Genomic DNA, 20,654 nt, shown 5'->3' with positions numbered 1-20,654 from the left:
CCCCCCTTTTCTCGACTTAACAATGTAGTCGCGGACTCTCGTGAACCTCGGAGTTTCTCTTACGCGCTAAAGCTTGGTGGCCAGCACCAAAACACTCACTAGATCATTGTCTACAACACACATAGAGATTTTGCTTTCTCCGTAGTATTTTTTTCCGTTTTTTTTTCTGTTTTTGTTATGCGATTTTTAGATAATTCTCCCTTAACGTGATTAAGAAATGTACGATTACGTGAGCCCGAGCTCCACCGGTCGCTTACGCACGTTTCCGATCAGACTCGAATTTTTTTCCTACTTCGCGCAGTCGATGGCAAGCTTACGACTTAGAGTAGTAGTGAAACGTTAATTTTGTATTTTTTTTTTTTTAGGCTGATTCTCTTTTGACACACACTCGCCCATAATCGGTCGCTAATAACGTGCTTCATTTCGTTTCCCTGATATCATCGAGGCGCGAAATTGTCGCCATTCCACCAATACGGACGACTACTCCGCTTTCCTCCCTCCCGCTCACTTCTCTCGGAAATTAAAAGATTCTCGTACGACTCGTATAGTCCAGGAGAAGAATAAAATTATTCTCGCGATGCATAACATTAAAAAAAAAAAAAACAGAGCGTGGCGGACGTTCGACGTTCATCTCGGCGCGCGTTCCAAGTCCGTTTGGATTGCGATCGCGGTTTGAACGTCGAACGAGCTTGCAAATTTGAGCGATTCATGGACATTCGTGGTGAAGACACTTCTCCCCCTTTGACATCTCACGCGAAATCCCGGCGACCGTTTACCGTCGCCGGATTATTCGTCGTCAGAAGACGTATTGGTGAACGGCACGCTCGGCAATCGACTTAACAATCACTTATATTACTCTTTGGTTAAAAACATCTATCGATATATATCCTCGCTCGCATTGTATAGTTGTACGTATTGCGTTTGTGTTATCGTGTATGCTGCATGTGTGTATATGTTATGTGTATCGCGTGTGTATTGTATATATCGCAAGAAAGCGTCTCGCGGCTCTGGTAATTAATTTTAATACAAACTTAAAAGACCAGCTCTCAGAAATAGTTGTGTATTAAAATTAATTGTACCCTTATCTCGATGCCCACCCCCCCCCCCACCCCCCTCCTCTGCGTTCTGCTGCTCGGTGCTCCCCCCGCCAACTGCATGATATGGGAGAAAGAAGCGACATTTCCTCTCGCGCTCCTTTCGCTTAAATTATACAGACGGCGGGTAATACTCTACGTGTTTGCTCTACCATTTCCTTTTATAGACACGCGGCTACTTCTGGATTCTCGCTTTTTTTTTCGATTACGAACAATTCACTTACGAACTTGTCTACGTCTACGAAGCGAACATGACAAAATCTTACGATTAAGGACAGGTATCCCTTTCTCTACCGATAGTAGTAGGTGACTATAGAATAACCGTCGAAGAACTAAAAGGATGAACGCGCCTAACTGCAACTGAGTATCCTTCCGTTCAATTGAATTTTCTGATTTCGTCGTCTTACTCCTTTTCAGACATAGCGTGCATTCGGATAACGGAATCAAGGACTCCGATCCGATCCATTATCGCGGATAATTTTGAATATCGACTATCGGCGAAAAACGTTTCGATCATTCGCAAAATTAGACCACGAGAATGCAACGCATTGTTGAGCTTACGACATTACATTGTAACGCATTGTAACGCAGGAATTGGAAACAAATTGATAAACTTCCGTCGTACGCAAGTACAATAAGTCTCAAACGTTGGCTTACGTGTCAACAATTTTCGCGCGGCGTTCGAAATCCAAAGAAGAAGACAGAGACATCGATCTGCTCGGAAGTATCGCTAATACGCATCGGCTAGAATCCATAGTATATCGTACACTGTTGATATGTTGTTGAGGATCCTGCATGTCCTGGAAGAGAGGCTCCCTCCAGCCTTCGACGGCGACACAAGCGTCGTTTAAACCAATTGAAGAAGATGACGATCGGTGCACGATGGACGATCACTGTGACGCCGATCGTCACCATCCACGGTGTGTGTGCGTGTGTAAATGAAAAAGGAAAAAAAAAAAAGAAAACATCTTGCCACCCACTCGATATAGCAAACATGCAGCTGCCGCTTTCATTTGCGCAGGTACTTTGTGAAGAGAGATTCGCCCCTCCCGCTTGACAGTATTCAATGAGACGAAACGCGGAGACGAAACTGAAACGACGACGACGACGACGACGACGACGACGACGACAAAAGACGTGTGTACAGCTTCGTCCGTTTCGCGTCGCTCGTTTCGGTCCAGCCGAAACGTAACGATCCTGAAGCGTCTTCGCACTTCGTGAATCACAATTCCGTCGTCGTCGGGACGTTGTCTCTTTGCGCCGCCCGATCGAGAGACGGCCCACCCGTCATTTTAATCGCCGTCCTCCCTCGTGGTCCAGCCGACGTGGCATAGGTCGATACAAAAGGACCGGCGACTAGGCGCGGCTAGGTGCGAGTGTCACTGACGCACTCGCCACCAACTCTGTTGTACCTTCTCGTGGAGCTTCCTACAAATACCGGCGAGCCTCCGTCACATCCCAGCCTCCGTGGCGTTCTCCTCCGTCTCACCGCCCGGGTCCTCGCTGGAGAACTCGCCGCCACCGCCGTCATCGCCGGCCCTTGTGTCACCGCCCTCTACAGCCTCGCTGGTCTCGTCACCCTCCTCCAACGTCACCTGAAAGTGTATCCTGTCTTGCTGCTGTTGACCTTCGTTCGTCGCTAACTGTTGCTGATCGTCGGACGGCGGCGATGGCGGTATCATCGATTGGTACCAGTCGCGATTCTCCTCGAGTGTGTCCAGGATCTCCTGCGCGTCCGGATGCACCAGGTCTGCCCAGGTCTCCCAGAGTGGATGCACGATGTAATCGATGAAGCCGACCTGCGACTTCTCGATGGTCGCGCTGTGCCGATCGCACATCGGACTGATGTCCATGTTCTGCTCCCGCTCGCGGTCGCCTTGCAGGAAGAACTCCTCCATCAACAGGCTCACCCATCGTCGATAAAGAGCCAATGGTTTTGTCGGGTTAGACAGATCGGCGCAGTGCACCAGATTTTCCAGCACCTGGATACGATCGGTGTAGTTGTCGAGCAGCAGCACACCGGAACCGGCGACCTTCTTCGTCTCCACCATGGTCTTCAGATCGGCCAGCAGCGACATATGCTTCGACATGTCTGTCGAGAGGACCATGTCGATGACCATCTTCCGCAGCGTCTGGCGTTGCTTCTTCGTCATATTCACGAATATGTCGCAGCCCTCATTCTGCAGCAGCTTGAACGCGACCGCCAAGTGATGATTCTCGAGCACCGACTCGTCGTTGTACATCAGCGCGAGCTCGGAACCTGAACAAGAGAAAAAAAAACATCATTAATTTGCTGATCATTATTAAAGAGACAGAAGCAACAAATACGCTAATCGCACTTTTTTCTTCTTCTTTACGTTTAATGAATATATTTAGCGCAGCACAAAATAACAAATGATGCCGAACAGAAAATTTGATAAATCTCGCCGATATACTTACTTGAGTTAATGAGGAACTGATTCGTGAGTCCAGGATGGTCTACATCATGGATGGAAGCCGCGAATAATGCAGCGGTGATCTCCAACGGCGTGAACACGGACTGTAACGCAAAGAAAATATATTATTTACAATGTGTTATCATATTTCCTTTTTTGCGACATCTCAATTTTTTTTTGTTTACGAAGTACGAGTACCTTACACTCGTTAATGGGATATTTGCAGAGCTTATTGTGATAGCGCGCTTAAGTTCCAAGCTCGAAAAAAAAAGGGAGACCGACATTACATAAGCAGAAGACATATATATACGCATTATGTATACAAACCTCGAGTGCGGGTGTGTTGAGCAGAGTGTGAGTAGATTGGGTCACATCGGCTGCATGGAGGCTATTGTGGAAGGGATTATCCTTCACGTAATGATCCTCTAGGGTCATCATAAAGGTAACGAAGGTCTTGGGAGGTATCGCCAGCGATTTGAGCAGATCTCGACTCTGGAAGGCCGTGTACGCCACGCAGGTGAGGGGCCGATTGCTGCTGAGCTCGCCTATCCTGAATATGTCGATACCCCACTTGTCGATGTCCGAGAGCAACTGTAAATAATTACGCAGACATTATAGCAATGATATTCCCAGTAATACAGCGTCGTTGTGCACGTGATATACGAATTAGATGTTTCACTTTGAAGTGACATCGAGAAAGAGAGAGAGAGATTGATTGTGGTTATTATTTAATTATTATACCGTGCGTCGTAGACATTAATTATGAGCACAAATGCGCCTTGTAGCGACTCGTTTAAACGAAATAATATCACAATGTGTCTTCGGGTACAGATAGATAGCGGGGGTCCCGCGTTATCGTCATGGGGTCACACGCGAAGCTGATTATTCACGGACAACATTGCAGTCTCGCATATTACTCGCGCGACAACAGAGACGATAAGAACGACAAGCGAGCGAGCCAGATTTAACGGGATTTAGCTGGATCGTTTGTCTAAATATCATTAAACTGTGTGATTTTCAGTGAGTTGCAACACACCACGACTGATATTTCGATCGTCTGCAGTTTCAATAATAGTCCCTCGTTCCCGCACAAAGCGTGCATTGGAAGTGTCAACTTGGGCGCCAAATAATGTATCCATTAAAGTGGCGTTCTGGGACGGTTGAATCATAATTGCGTGGGCACAAAAGTGGGTCTCCACAGTCTCGGGGAGCCTGCGCAGGATCACGTAGCCATCTAAGGACACGTCTGCGTCGCACATTTTAGTTCTGGCGAACGTATCACCAACCGGGTGATACTCTCTACGAGAAATCTGATTAATATTCAGAATATATAGCGGCGCTTAGTACACCCACGGTTCCTTCCTCTTTTTCATTAAGAAAATTTACCTCAATTTGCATAATGGAAAGATGGCCTTTCACCGCTTACTTTCTCAGAAGTAAGATTTCTAAGAGAGTATACAATGAACGCGTTTAAGTTATTCCTCCCTAAAGTGCAACTTCTCGCAGGACTTGGAGTTACGGATTATATTTTATAACGTATAGAAGTGGCGCAAATATAAAGTTTACGATGTACGTGGCAATCAAAGTCGCGAGAGTGTACCTTGAAACATTCCGCAAATCTCATTTCAGGCCACCGTGAACGTGACGTCGATTTCACTTTCGGAGAAGCGCCGAAAAATCAGCTCCTCTTAGGTCCCTCGTCGCGAAAGATGCGCGTCGCTAATCGGTAAAGTTATTCAGGTTATCAAAATCGCGCGCGCGACCTCGGCCCAAATGCTTCTGCCTGTACCGGTTAAAATACAACCGGCCTTGCAATCGGCGTAATCGTACATACGCGACAGGGTAAACGTTCCGTTTTTAAAAATTCTATCGTCATCCGGCCATGTATTTGCCGACCGCGAGAAAGAGATAAGCTCACGGTCATATAAAGAAGAAATGAGAAGATATGCGCGATGTTAATTTACTCGCGTATCGGGGAAGTAACGTGTATCTTCCGAGCTGATGTACAAATGTAATAAATTAACCGCTTTAAGACCCTTTATTAACATCTACGTATAAAAGTAGAATGAAAAATGGAAATGATAAACTTCTGTGTCATTATATGTTTACATACACGCTGGAGTTTCAGCGCTCGCCCGAAACCAATTAAAGCTTCGCGCTGCTCCGTGTGACCGGGTGTGATACCTTGACATTAAAAACAATTGTTATTCTTCGCTATTACCTACGACGGTTCCCCTAGCGATCTCAATGGTTCAGCGAGAGAGGCGGCATTTTTACCCCGGGGATTTTCTATGTAATGAATAAACTCGAAATACATATTCAACGCTCGAATCTCATCCCGCGTCCACGTATACGCATTGACATGCGAATTTGAAATGGCGCAACAAGCACGGAGTTGTTCCCTGAAGCGAACAAAATGCGAGACTCGTGATATGCATGTGAAAACGTGATGAAAGTTCGACGCGAATATCAAATATAGACTCGACACAGTTAATGATGCGGCCTTAATGATTTCGCGCAAAACATTTTAATTGCTCTCGGCAATTAAAATCGTCGCTCTCGCGTTTCTTGATAATCTCAATCCGTGAGATTTATATGTGATCGAATCTACAATCCTTCCCCTTTTCTTTCTTTTGTACTTTTTCTTTCTTTCTCTGTGTCGTTACATTTGTTGTGTGTTGTACGTGTAGGTACACTAATGCCACGGTAAAATCGGGAGAGTACTTTAAATGAAAAGTTCGGCCAGTACGCGGGTACGAGGGTATCGAGAGCGTCGTTGATGGAATTTTCCGAAATTGAAACCGCGTATAGTATGACGCCCGTGATTCGAGTCGCGCGATATAGCACATCGCACCCGTGGTACATAGGTATATCCATAGGCGCACGGAGATGAAAGCCAGAAACATCGTGGAATTCTCGGATACGGATGGAATTTACGTCAATATCGCGCGCGGATCAAAAGAACGAAAAGAAACAATAAACGTGATCACCGACGAGGTCGCCGCTGCGATAAATTCGCCAAACGAAAACTTTTCGCGGAAGACTAGATACGAGAAACCTTTAGCGTATATTTAGTAGACCGTTCTGTTAATCTCCGAATTGATGATTTCGCGATATACTCGGAAGTCCTTTTTCGCCGAAGAGATGGCTACTTTAACAGCACACACATTAATCTTTTATTTTCCCTAATTAATTGAAACTAATTAATATTTTTACATGACTGCCGATGTTTCGTAAGGTGGGCCTATAAAATGATATTTATGTCTTTAATCGTATGTAGAAAACGTTATAGAAATTTAACTGCGCAGCGTACGACTTTTACGTAAGGTGGATGTTTTTAGAGAAAGATATGTTTATTAGCAGAATTAAATCAAAATTTCCGGCACCATCCGTCTCCCTGAACGTTCTTTCAATTAAAGGTTATGAGGTTGTCTTTCCGGTTGGAGAACCGGTAATCTTGTTATTCCGTGCGGAGCAACGTCCCACGTGACGTCGATCGGCTATACAAACTTAATCCTTTCCAAGAATTGATTAGAAATTAACAGACCGATTATAACTTTATTTCTCACGAAAAAGGGTAACCGCGCGTGTGATCCGTGTAATGTTATATATTTTAGTTTCGATATCGAATTTCGATCGTGCCTTTCGGCAATGGCACAAGAAAAACGGCACAAACGTTAATAATATTGCATATTGCGCGATTTTAATATGATTATACACGTAGTTATTACGGATTCTCTTATTGAAAATTCATTCTTTACCTCATAACTAAATAAAGCTTTTGCAATTATCGAGCTAATTATCGAGCAATCATCATGTGAAAACCTCTAGTAATTATCGCAGTAATCGTATTAAAATCGTGCAATATATACTTATCAACTTACCATTAACATATGTTAATCGCTCTGTTTTTCTGCTTTGCGACCGTATAATCGATATGTAACGCGGATTACACGTGCCACTCTCTCGTTAGGCTGCGATTAATGATCGTACAGTCGAATAAATCTCGATTCTATTGGGGCTCGTAACCAGTTTAGCATCGGCACGTGAGTACCCATGTGTATAAATCCTATCGAAATGCCGCATTGCTATTTGCTTTGACATTTGCGCGAAGATTGCCTTCGTGGGCGAAATTGATTCCGGGATTGATGAAACTTCGAGAGATGTAAGACGGCGCAAATTAACTGCTTATCGTTTCAATATTAGACGCTTGTGGATTATCTTGTAGGAACGTTGCATTATATTGTAGCAACGAGTGTGCCACAGATGGAAGGCACGACGTGGTCGCGTTACTGCGAGCGTTCCCGGACAAATAGAAAGTGATCATCTAATCGACGTGAGATATATTCGTCCGCTTTCGTTTATAATATCACGTGTCTAAAATACCCGCTTTTACGTAACAATCGAATAATCGTAAGTTATTCAAATTGTCGAATTTTGTAACCTTTTATTTCTCCCTCTCTCTCTCTCTCTCTCTCTCTCTCTCTCTCTCTCTCTCTCTTTTTCTGTGACGTTGGAGTTATTTTTTTAACGTTTCAAATGGGGATTCGAGTTAAGGACGTCATAACGTTGCAGCAAAATGCCGCAACAATGCTTTATATATATATATATAATTACGATATTGTTCTCGTGCAGTGTGTATTTTTGCAGCAATTAATTTCATTTTTTATATTTCTATCCCGTTTACATTTCGCAGATCTCTGCGAAATGATTTGCGATTCGGGAAAAACCCAGCTGCGACAACGCCGCGCCGCGTGGTGCGTCAGAGAGGAACGCCTCTATATATGTCGTCCCAACGGAACTGTATATATCGTTGCATCGCGAAACCATTTAAAGGTCAAAGGCTCTTACCTTGCCGAGCTCCTCCTCGTGCGGCGTTTCCACCCCGTGGACCGGCACGCGTTCCCCGGTGAAGCTGTTGGTGTGTGTCAACGGCCGTTTCACGCCGCTGATGTGCGACATGGCAGCGGGGCCCCTCTGCGCGCGGTCCTTCTTCTTCGCCGCCCGGGCATCCGCGCTACCCGCTGCTGCGACCGCATCCTCGATTCGCAGAGACGGCAGATCCAGCTCCTGCTGCTTGTCTGTCGAACGGCGAAAAGCGAACGAGTGAATAAACGGTTAATCGATCGACATTGATAACGGTGGTGAAAGGCGCTTCAGATATGCGAGTCAGATTACGTATGTATTTGGATAGCATTGACAGCTCGTGTCTCGCGTTCCTTCAATTTCCCTCGCGCGTCACAACTTTGCTCGCAATTAGAAAAAAAAAGTGCTCGCCCATCGTCGACTTTCGATATAATCCGATTTCGATCGACCGTAACTCGTTAGAGGAAACTACGTAACGAAGTCAGTAGTATCGTAAACGTAATTTTGCAGAGAAGCGCCGCAAGACAGGATCCGCTCGGTTAAAGGCTCTATCCCGATAGAACGATTTTCGCTGCAATCAACATCGTGCCGCGAGAGAGAAATCGCGTCTTTTACATTTCTCTCTCCGTGACGCTCGCGAATACAAAGGAGGAATCGCGGACGCGCGGTTCCTCCTCGCCGATTATAAACCTTGCGCGACTACAACGCGACCGTTTGTTCGCACAAAGCGAGTTAACCAGAATGAATGGTCACGGCGGCGATACCGGCTACGGTCTTTCAAGGGCTTTCAATGCGTAAGAGCGCTCGTTTTATTGCGCCCATAAACTTGCTTCCGGCGGTGACCTCGTTAGACCTCGTAGTAGTCTCGCAAATTTCTTTTCATTCGTTTTCTCCGGCACTCGCGAAAACGCACTTCTGCTTCTTGAGGGGAGAGAAGGGAAGGGGGGACGATATACGTCAATCCCCGTTCTACGCACGAACTTTATAATTCGCGTCGCTTTATTGTCACTGTAACAATTTCTACAAAAGGAAAAGAATCACGTTTTGACTTACCGAGGAAAGTGCTGCAGATGTATTCCGAGATTTGATTCCCAGACTTGGACGATTCCGAGAAATGCGACAGCTCCTTGTTCAGCATTCTCTTGAACTGTAAGAAAAAGATAAAAGCCGATCGTTAGGAGGAGCGCTTGAGGAGAGTAATCGTGGATGTAACGTAATGATAAAATGTTCGCTTCTGTTCCGCAAATCGATAAATTATCGCGGTAATGCGTGCAATGAACCGTTAATTGAACCCGCTAAATGAGCCTGCATAATAAAATCACTTTTCGTCCTCGATTCACAGATGTTTTATACACCTTCGAGGAATCTACATGATTTTGTACGATTTAGTAAGCGCCGTTAAGTTAAATTACCTGAGATGAGGCGGTATCCTTTCTACTAAATCGACTCCAGATATACATCTGCCAAGGCGACAGAAAAAAAGCCATTTCCATAGATTTACGATTTTACGTGGAAATGGATAACGGTGAGGACCGAGATGAAGCCAACGAAAGGTACCGGGAAGAGGAACGAAAGAGTCGGAGGATCGCGCCGAAAGAGTGTGATCCGGATTACCGATATTTGCGAGGGAAACTGGTGAATCTTTTCCCACGAGTGCCTCTCCTCTCATTCTCGTGCGTGATTCTCAAACGCCTTATCTCGTCATGAATATTTACTTCCATTTGCGTATATATCACCCGTCGAAACGTCGCAGGGGACACGTGCACCGTCGAGGCTCACACGAGGCAAACAAAGCCCGGCCCCCCCGCGTCATTTGCGCTTCCCGCTCTTATCAGCGACACTATCGCCGGTGTATATCATCTTTACACAGGCGTGTGCGGTGAAACGTGTGCGCGCCCGCTCTCACACCGGGGCCGGTGAGATAAATGTAAATACATGTGTTTGCGCAAATATATACCTACTTGCCCACGCGAGCTGGAGTAATGACCTGCGATGCGGGATTATTGGATAATTCCGTCGCGTGGCGCAACGCGCTGATTGAGCGCCCTTTTGCGGTCCGATAGATTTCGGCGCGCGCGCCATTCTCTGTCATCGCTCGTCTCGTATCTGAGAGACATTTACGCATTCAACAACTGTTGATTTTGCAGAATCGCCAAGCTGTCTCGCGCACGTGTGCGCTCTCTTCTGATTTTTCCGCGCCCGGAGTCACTCGCTCGTGCGAGTCACTCCGCATCCCTATTTTGAACTTTACCGTCGACCCCCCCGTTGAACTTTACCGTTTGACCCGCTTTCGATGAGAATAGATAGACGTCTCGCATTTATCGGAATAACTAATATCATTACCGTGCGCCTGCGGCCCGCTTATTACATATATGCGCCGGACGGGAAGAAGCGAGCGATAAGGGAGCTAGTGTAGATAGCACCTGCATTGCCTTTCATCAAACTATCTGCAACAATTATTCGTCCTATCTAACGTAGTTACTTTTGACATACGTCAATTATAATAACTTGGTCTTTTAAAAATATCTTCGTGTCTTTTAAAAATATCTTGTGCCAACAAAAATACAAGAGCAAAATGGTGAGAGATTACGACGGCCGAGAGACAAGAACATAAAAGAGGCGTGTCGGAGATTGACTCGGAGATTCCTCCACCCGATCGCACTTTAATATTCATTCCTTCAATTTTACACGTAATTTTACACCGGCAACACTCCCAGGCCCAGCATTATATAGTGCATTTTTAGATAAGTCTACTTATCGATCTCGAGGTTTCCACACGAACGGATGTAACATTCTGTCATTTTACTAACAAAAAAAAAAAGCGTTTTGACGAGACACTTTAAATGGGAAGATAGTTACTGTCGCAATTCGAAAGCGCTCGACTGTTTGCTCTCGTGAAAAATCGGCGTGGCGATTTATTACGATGCGTCTGCGAATGTGACGTGCTTCCACGGGCGCAAGAGAGGCAGTACCATAAAGATAAGGGGGATTTCGAAAGGCTTAAAGTGGGTCGATGGGGAAAACTCAAGTAAAACGCGTGAAACGTATACACGATAAATAAAATAGGCGCACACAATTGGCGACTCCCTCCCTCCTCGCGCCGTTCAATATGAATTGTGCGCGGGCGAATGCACTTCATTCGGGTAGACACAATAGGATTTTCTGAGCGCGACGAATCTCTGGCGAAAATGAAGGTCCATTTTAACAAACGAAGCGGCGTGTCGACCTGCGTTATATCGCGAAACTAACAGCTCGCACAATCTCGTTTCGGGTAGTCACGTCGAGATTTCGCGAAGGAGCAAAAGCCGCCATAAATTCAGCACTATTTGCAGACTATATATCTCGCTCTGATAATTTCTAGTACATTATACTCTAACAAGATTTTCCTCTCCCCCCCCTCCCTCATTCTTTCTCTCTCTCCCTCTCCTGCTCGCTTTGAAAGTAATATAACAAAGAGACGTGACATTTGTCATCTTACGATTCGACTGCGTCAACGAGAAATTGCAAAACATCTGGAGATCCCGTGGAGATAGATATATCAAAATCTCTGCTTCTGCAAATTCTAAATCTGGCGAATATGCGATTAGATCTTGTTTATTTCGTGCAGAAATAAGATAACGCAAAATTCTAGGTACCTGTATCATCGAAAGTGACGTCGTAAAAAAATCACAGTTGCAACGTAGTTTTTTTTATCACCGCATCGACGATTGAAAAACAGATAAATACGAATGCGGCAATAAAAGATTAATAATTTACGTTGTATACGATTGATCAGATTTGCGAGATAGAACACTTCGCGATGTCACAAATAAGAATTATGTGATTTTCATAAGAAAGCGTCCGTGAGATAAAAACGCCGCAATATTGCCTCCTCCCTTTCTCAAATTCCATATCATGATCGAGATGGATTTAACCGGACTAATGCGATGGCAACATCGCTGCGTCTATTTGCGAGTCACCTTTTTTCCATAATTATCATTGAACTTTCATTGAAATGTCGCAAAAGGTCAAGACTGCGGTTGTCACGCGCCTTAGTACTTGACGTACGCGGTTTTTATTAATTGGTTCGTGATAATCGAGCCATTGTCTCGCGCATGATTCGTTTTTTATGTTCGAAATCTCGCCCCGATCGCAATCTGTACGCGTCAATCTCATTTCTTACTAATGCCAGATTACCGATCATTAGTCATCTGGACGTCGGCATTATATGTGTACGTGCTAAATGCTAATTTGCTATGTACATATATAGTCGGTCGAACAGCTCTTTCTCTTCTCCCATATTTAAGCTCTCGTATACAATCATAAAACTTTCTCTCCCCTGTTAGGCTTTCGTACGGTCACAAAGATAAAGACGAAACTTTTACTATATTACGAAAATGAGAGACAGCCGTCAAGTTTCCAGGAACATTAGCCGGGAACGTCCGACGCGGGCACCTTACGTCAAACAATCTTACGTAAAGAAGCGCGTTTGAGTATCTTCCATCCGGGTAATTATAAAATAAATGCGAATGACTGCAATGTTCGGAAAATCGCGGAACCGTGTCTCGACACCGTGTTTTCGCGCGACGGGAGTAAAACCGCAAGCCGTCTGCACAGCCGTCTCGCTATTATGACGCGCGTGAGTTAGCATTAATTAAACTCGACGCGAGATTGCTCGACCCCGCGCGATACGCCCTTATCTGCCAATATCTCGAGTTTGGCGACCGTACAATCTGCCGCTCGCGTTCATTTCGCGGCAATCACGTCCGCGTGTACACCATCAGTTTTATCGGTCGGTCGAAGTTGAACATTTTTTCGTTACGTCGCTCGACCTCTCGACGATTCTCAATTGCGCAATCGGTGTTGTATTTACAGCGTGCACCGGTATCAGGCTCTCAGACAGAGCTTGCGATTTCTTGTGAAACGACTCGTTAGTCGATCGGCCCTCGCCGATATGTCTGTTCAGATAAGCGGCGCTACTACGCTTTTCTGCGCTATCGGATTCGCGTCCAGCCACTTGTTAATCGTTCAATTTGCTTCCAATCGAGATCCCATATTTGCTACTCTATAGATACATCTAAACAATAATAATCTCAAGAGTCCTTGCGACAGGCTCTCTTCGCAGTAAACTCTTTCGAGCGACGATAAGGCTAGAAGTATTGACATGTTTGACAAGTAGAAGACACGTGAGACCCAGCGATAACGCGATCTATAATTGGACGATGATGAGCGCAGTACCTGCTATCGCACAACGTGCGACGTCCTATCGTACGATTGTTCGATAATTTAGAAATCAGGTCAGATGATTCAAATGAAAATGCGTCGCTGGATGGCTTTACCAACCATCCATTAACCTCCGTCGCGGCATCCGCTGGTTACGACACGGCAGTAAACGGATGTCCTCCGTGCGATCGATCGTATTTCGAAATTGTGGGCTTTTATTTGCCCGATTTTCTGATGGCAGATGGCCACGATGAGATCTAACAAGCATTCGAGTTGATATAAAGTCGGATATCGTAGATATACACTATATTGCATTTTCTCTTGTAACTATTTCCTCGATCGTATGCCTGGCTTAATTAGCTAACTTCCTCATTAATAACGACTGTAATTCACCGAGATTGATAGATCTGCATTAGGTTACAGCGCAAACACGATAATTAACAATATGCTATTTAATGTTTGTAGTTTGAATCAATTTGAACATCAATAAACACGATGTGATTTCAGCGTTGGAAATAGGATTTACAAAACTTTGGCTTCTGAAGCTTTTGTCTTCTCACTTTATATTTTATTATTATCTCAATTAATTATTATAACTTCGTATATGTTTACTTTTATTCACGTTTAATGCTATAGAATAGAAACATTGTCTGAACCGCTTCGCATTTCGGGAATTAAGGGATTTATAACGTCAGGCTTAATCCCTCGAGAGAAGTCAACATTCGGGACGTCATCCCGATTAGGCCGTGATTCAAGCATAATCCTCAAATTACCTGCACCGCCATGATGCTGGCCAAGGCCGTGAGATCCGCCAGGGTCCTCAGGTAATTGAAATACCTAGCGGACTCGTCCATTTTGTCAGTTTCCACCTCGCCGCCTGTCATGTGTACCATGGTACCGGCCTGTTCCGACTGCGGCCCGACTGCACAGCTGCACGACTGAAAGAGTCTCCCCGCCGAGGGAAACTCCGAACGGAAGAGAGTCTCCGCGGGATTTTCCGCGTGACGGGTTTTACGAGAGCGAGAGACGCACCAACTTTCAACGTCAAGAGGACGAAATTATCGGATGTCCCGCGTTACAGACGGACAAATCTCGAAAGATCCTCCTTCGCACGAGGAAGGATTACGTTATTGCACGTGTCGCGAATTATCGGCGAACTGCTCCAGTTCCGGCAGGCTGCCGGAGGCGCGAGTTCGATGACCCGACGATTCGGAGCGTGACGGAGAGCGGAGAGCCGTCACGGGCGAGCACAATCCGCGTGATTCACCGAACAAGTTCACCAACTCACTAGTTGGACGCCTGCGAGCGGCACCGCGGCTGCTGCCGAGCCGCCCGACTGCTGAACGTGATCTACGTGCCTGAATCGCGGCGGCCAGGCCTTTTATCTCCGCGGCGCCGGCAGCTGGCCGACTATCTCCGTCCCTGTCATTCGTTTCGCTTCTTCCCTTCCTTTTCACGTCTCACGCGTGCCGCGCGGCGCCTCTCGTTTTCTCTGTCTCTCTCTGTCTTTCTCTCCGCTCCATTTCGGAGCGCGGGAGAGACGCGCAGTGGGGGATCGTGAAACGGAATGCATCGGAGCGAGCTGATACGTGCACAAGTGCGATACCGCATGACGCTCGTATTGCTCCCGTATTTATCTCCACACGAACGGGGAACGGATGTGAATTCTAAAAGACTCTAACGTCTTGTCGCGACAACAGTCAATTATGTTAATTACACTCTAGCCTCCCCCCCCCCTTTTCATTTCTAGATTGTAATCTTATCTATGACGCGGAGAACATGAAAATTTACTTAACTAAAAGCTACCTGAAACCTTAAGCTACCTGGCTGGTGCAATGAAGCCTGATACCCTCGAAATTCTGACAAGAATGTGAATTTCTTTGTTGGCTGGCTTAATTAAACCTCCATTAATTAAGACGTCGTAAAAGGAATCTGTGAGTAGTTATATTCATTAAACGTTTACATATTTTGACCTGTTTTGTATATATTTACATTTTTGAGAGACTGATATTACTGATTCGATGAAATGCATCATCTCCTTCAAGTGTATGCAGATTTGGCGAGTATTAAAAGCATTGTCCATCTATACTCTGTGTACTGCAAAGTGAATATAATATATCCGTAATACCCAGGACAATGCGTATTCCATGCGTGAGCTTTTCAAAGACCCTCTCATTACCGGGAAATTCCTCGATGCTGCGCATATTGCACAGAGAAGCTAGTTTCGCGGAAGTAACATCTAATTCTCCTGATTTTTCCTTCAACGCTCTGTTGCAATAATCCCTTGGTCGCAGGGCGAAACACAGTGAGGATAGTTTCGCATATAGGTAGCTCAAAGAAGCTATCAATAGACACGCGTCGGGTTGACACGCGCCAATTGACACGTGCCAGATTCGTAAAATCACGACGATAAAAGAACTCGTTTAACGTCTAGTCAATTACTCCGTTCGAATTAACGGGAGAGAATTAACGGGAGAATGTACAAGAAACTTGCAATGTTGCAGTAGTAGCGGGAATTGCAAATTCTTGCATTCATTTAAATGTATTCCGCATAACTTCGAAATGCTCCCGTTCTACTTCTCGGAGATCGTTGCTAATACAATGAGTCCGTGAGATAAATTTGGACTTACGACGAATGCGAAGCGGACAACGCCGGGGCCCGCCACTTATCTAAGAACCTGTCACCTGCGTTTCTAACGTTTGAAGTTTTACTCAGAAGAGAATTACGTGTATCGAAACCTATTTTCTACTTCCAGTTAATGTCGCTCAATTCTAAGATTATAACTTGAAAAATGTTCTCCCGCGTCAGGAAGAAAACGAGGGAGAACTTTTTTTCAAAAGACAAGAAAATATCTCTTGTTTTTGCACTTTAAATATAGCTGCGTTTTTTTCCTGCCGCGAGATTCTTTTATTTTCGTTTCGCCAAAATTGACATTCGATTAGTAAAATAAGCAAAAAATTAATAAATTTTTACTGATTGCGGATTACAATTTCCGTTGACATTTGCGAAACGAAACTCGTTAAAAAATACGATAATATTTCGCTGTGCATGAACTGCGCCGATAATTACTAATTAGTTTAGAAATACGGGAATACGTGACACGGCGACGTATGCGTCATTCGATGGACCGTCGATTCAAGGATTGCCGTCTTCGTCATGTTATCCAATTTTGCTGCGTATATTTTTTGCTGACTTCGTTTCATCACGTTGCGATAAAATCAAACTTTTCGCGCTGATATAAAATTTCTTGAAAACGTGTAATAATTTAAGCGAGGTGGGCGGGGCGAGATGACAAAATTGCAGCGTTTATTATTGCACACGATTAAGCAGGGTTATATATGACGCGATCAGTGTTTGGCGACGTAAAAGGTGTCATTAAACATGCCACGTCATCTTTTGTTTCGCGCGATTCAGGTTCACACAAATCACTCGGTGACGAATATCTAATTAGCTCAATCGTAAAAGGAGGAATGTGTAATTTTCTTGCGTATTTTCCCGACGCTTCGGCACGTCACAATACGTGAATGTGTTTTCAGGTAACAATTTCGGGTGTTGCGACATACGTGGACGTGTTTATATTATTGTATTATTATCAATCGAAAACATAATACCTACTTATCAATCCATCATTATACATGGAAGCCGTTATCTTTCCCGGAGCAGTAATACGTAATATGCTAAAGATACAGATACGGATACCCGTGTTACGCTTTTATCGCGTACACACGTTTCTCAGATATTCGCGATACGAGTCGAGTTTGTTTAAAGTAATCGCAAAAGAGTTTCAGAAGAAAACCGGATGAACGTCAGAGGTCGCGCATAGAAATTATATGAGTCTAGATCCGGTTAGGTCGCTTGCGTCTTACTGCGTCTTGATTGGATTATTTGTCATGGACGAAAACTTTTCTTTTTTCGTATCACAGCTGTGTTTATTTCGAGCGATGAAACGTGAAATTTCCTGCGATTTAGACGAATCCAGGAAAGTGATTTTTTTTTATACACATGGAAAGCTGAATTTCTTAAGTTCCTCATAAAATCCAAAGAACGGAAAGAGCGTGTAGCTTTCTCAAAATCAACCAAATACCCTTTTTTTCAATATTGACGTGTTATATTGAAGTAGCATTTATTAAATTAAACTACGTTTCGTTTCATTATTGTGTTTCATTTCGCTTTCGTACGTCAAATTCGCCGAAGTAACAGAAAAATGTAACAGAAATACAATCGCGCAAGTTATACATCCTCTAAATTTTTCGAAATAAAAATCTACAGTCTGTTGGTTTGTAGACACGCAATCAATGGAAAAATCCGCCGTGAATTCCGTGTGTTTTCTTTTAAGAAAAAAACCTGACTAATTACTTTCGCGGAAACGACAGTTGTGCTTTCGTCATGCCAGAAATGCGGCAGTTGTCTCAGCCGTATACGTTACAACGAACTCTCAGGTATTAAAAATAGAGCCCTCGCAGAGGCACGCTCGCCCACTTGACGCCGGTGTTGACCGCGCGAAAGTGACAGTTTCGCAAGCGGCAATAATGCCTCCCACATTATGCGCCCGTCTGCTCGCCCCGTGTGCTCGCTCGACAACACGCGCACGCACGCATTCGCGGTTTAACGCGCAAACAAACAACGTTGTCCCTGTAACCGGGGGAAGCACACACGATCGATGCACCTAACGCCTCAGTGACGAAAAACATGAATGTCCCGCGAGAAGTGAGACACCGGATTATCGATCGTTGCACAGCCCGGTGCATGTGGGCCGTCAGAAATAGCCCAAGTTCCTCCTTCTAACCGGTGGAAGAAGGTCACGGTAATGAACTATCTGACTTATTTTTACGTTCCTCGTCCTATCCGGTTATCGCTTAGAAATCGCGCTCCTATATCGCCGATGTATTTTAATGCAAGAATCCACTCGCGGTTAAGCTAGATCCTAAAGAATTAGCTGTGCAGCATCAATTTCACATTTCATTTCCATTCATCTTATTTATTAGATTATTATCGGACGACAATACGCATAAATCAATGCGAATGAGAGACAATTGCAGATCATGATAGTATTTTGCTACCTCACAGTTCTATATACATATGTATAATACACACATATACATATATATATATATATATATATATATACATATGTATGACAACTTTCGATCGACGTATAATAATTGAAGCTCATAAAATCAAGACTAAATTGATATCGCGTCAGCGACTGAGAAACAGTTGACTGAATCGTTAAGTGTTGATGAGTCTCAATGCCATACTTTATTGATAATGATATTCTCTTGGATATATGAGATAGCGTCTCAAGAGATGAGACTCGTATACGTAGTATACTCTCCTCAGGATAAATTTTCTGCTTTCGACACATTCATTCTCGGATATCCCATTACATCCCGTAAAACATAGACGTTTCAATTTTCCGATCCATTAGAAAAGTGCCTTTTCGTCTCTGACGTCAAAATCAGTTAAGTAAAAATGTTAAAGCGGCTTCAGTGCCGTAGCGCAAATTTGAAAGAAAATTCAAAAAGCATCCAGCATGTACGATTAATTTATCTTCGACATCCTCAATGGGATAAAACTTATATTTCGTTCAGCGTAAGAGAGAGGAAGAAGGGAGGAAGGAACGTCTTCTGTTAATGATTAATTTTCTTAAAAATATCAGTTCTTGTCAAGCGGAAATTATGAAGAAGATTGAACATCGGCCAATCTTCGCCGTTCCCGCGCGTATAGTATAAGTTCCTCTCTCTCTCTCTCTCTCTCTCTCTCTCTCTCTCTCTCTCTCTCTCTCTCGATTTCTAATTTCTCCTTGAAATGTATCATTGATCTCAATAATCCTGCGAGAGAGCGCCGAAAGCATTCGTAAAGAGACGCGAATCTCTATTTCCTACATCCCTCCTCAACGTCCGATTTCCGCTCGCTGACGCGCATGCAAATTACATAATAAATTTCGCCGACATAAAAGGTACGCGAGAGATACGCGACGGCGAGCGCGACTCTGATAATTTATCAAAGTTACGTTTCAGTTTATTCCCGTAATATGCCCGACTATATTTTCCAGCATACACATTATAGGTTTCTACCTGCAGCGTCTTTTTAACTTTTTCTTCAATACGAATGGCAGATATACGACAACTATTGCGACGAATGCCGATAACTTGTCTGAGCGTTATTGCACGAAGAGAACACATACCGATCTATTTCTGAATCGTATTCCAATATTTTGCCCGCGTCTCCCGCCCGGTGCACATCTTCCGCACGAGCGCAACGAGGCTCAGGCGTGCGAAAGTTCGAGGATTATCGCGATGATTATTACACCCGGCGGCCTCCTCCTTCTCTCAAGGAGGCCTTTTTTCACGGACGTTACGTAACTATTGACAAAAATCATTTTGCCCTGGCGCCGCGCCGTGTCTCGCGCGACGCGAGTTAACAGTCGACGTTAACAGTCCTCGAAAGTGACGGACGTTCTGAATAATGTCACGACTACGACAATTATAACATTCACGAGACAATTGAATCACAGCGACACTCACACGCGCGTCTGCCTGTTGTCGCGAACGTTTACGACACACACGCTCCCGCTCGAGCGGTTGCTCTCGTTTGGTACTTTATCTCGTTACGCTACAAACCGCCGTATTTTTTTTTAAATTTTCTTCTCTTTTTACAAACAAACAGGGAAATTCTAAACGAGTTGCATAATCGAACATGCACACGCTACCTTCTGTCAGAACGTAACTATACGTACGCTCGCCACGAGACTTTCGGTAGCCGATATACAGCGGAATGAAATCACTTGCAAGTGGTAATTTATTCTTTTAGATCTTCTAGGTTTATTTTATTGAAAACTACTCGATCTGCCTTCCTGGTAGCACCGTGTACTTATTTAGTGCGTGCGAAAAGGAACCGATACGAAGCGAGGAGCAGCGATGTCCGTACATCTCTGCCATGGTATTATTATATTCTACTAGCAGCTGCTCACGAGGCGGACACGTGCCGCGGATATCGACCATTTATTGTGTACAATCACCGAACGAGCATCACGAGGTTCATAAATATGATCGG

General features: G+C 44.5%; 1 protein-coding gene across 1 annotated transcript in view; it reads right to left on the bottom strand.

Annotated features, from left to right (window-relative positions):
• Positions 1 to 2,545: 2,545 nt before the first annotated feature.
• LOC105448278 (cAMP-specific 3',5'-cyclic phosphodiesterase) overlaps positions 2,546 to 20,654 on the bottom strand; it is a 139,291-nt gene continuing 121,182 nt past the window's right edge. The window contains exons 9-13 of the mRNA XM_011686779.1: positions 9,449 to 9,542; positions 8,381 to 8,610; positions 3,857 to 4,120; positions 3,534 to 3,633; positions 2,546 to 3,354 (exon numbers count right to left, since the gene is read on the bottom strand). Coding sequence (XP_011685081.1) covers positions 2,546 to 3,354; positions 3,534 to 3,633; positions 3,857 to 4,120; positions 8,381 to 8,610; positions 9,449 to 9,542 — 1,497 coding nt within the window. The remainder of the gene's footprint in view (positions 3,355 to 3,533; positions 3,634 to 3,856; positions 4,121 to 8,380; positions 8,611 to 9,448; positions 9,543 to 20,654) is intronic.

This window comes from Wasmannia auropunctata, unplaced genomic scaffold (assembly GCF_000956235.1).
Source record: "Wasmannia auropunctata unplaced genomic scaffold, wasmannia.A_1.0 LD336088.1, whole genome shotgun sequence".
NCBI lineage: Eukaryota > Metazoa > Arthropoda > Insecta > Hymenoptera > Formicidae > Wasmannia > Wasmannia auropunctata.
The sequence above is the reverse complement of the archived record's forward strand: the minus strand, read 5'-3'. Positions and strand labels throughout refer to the sequence as shown.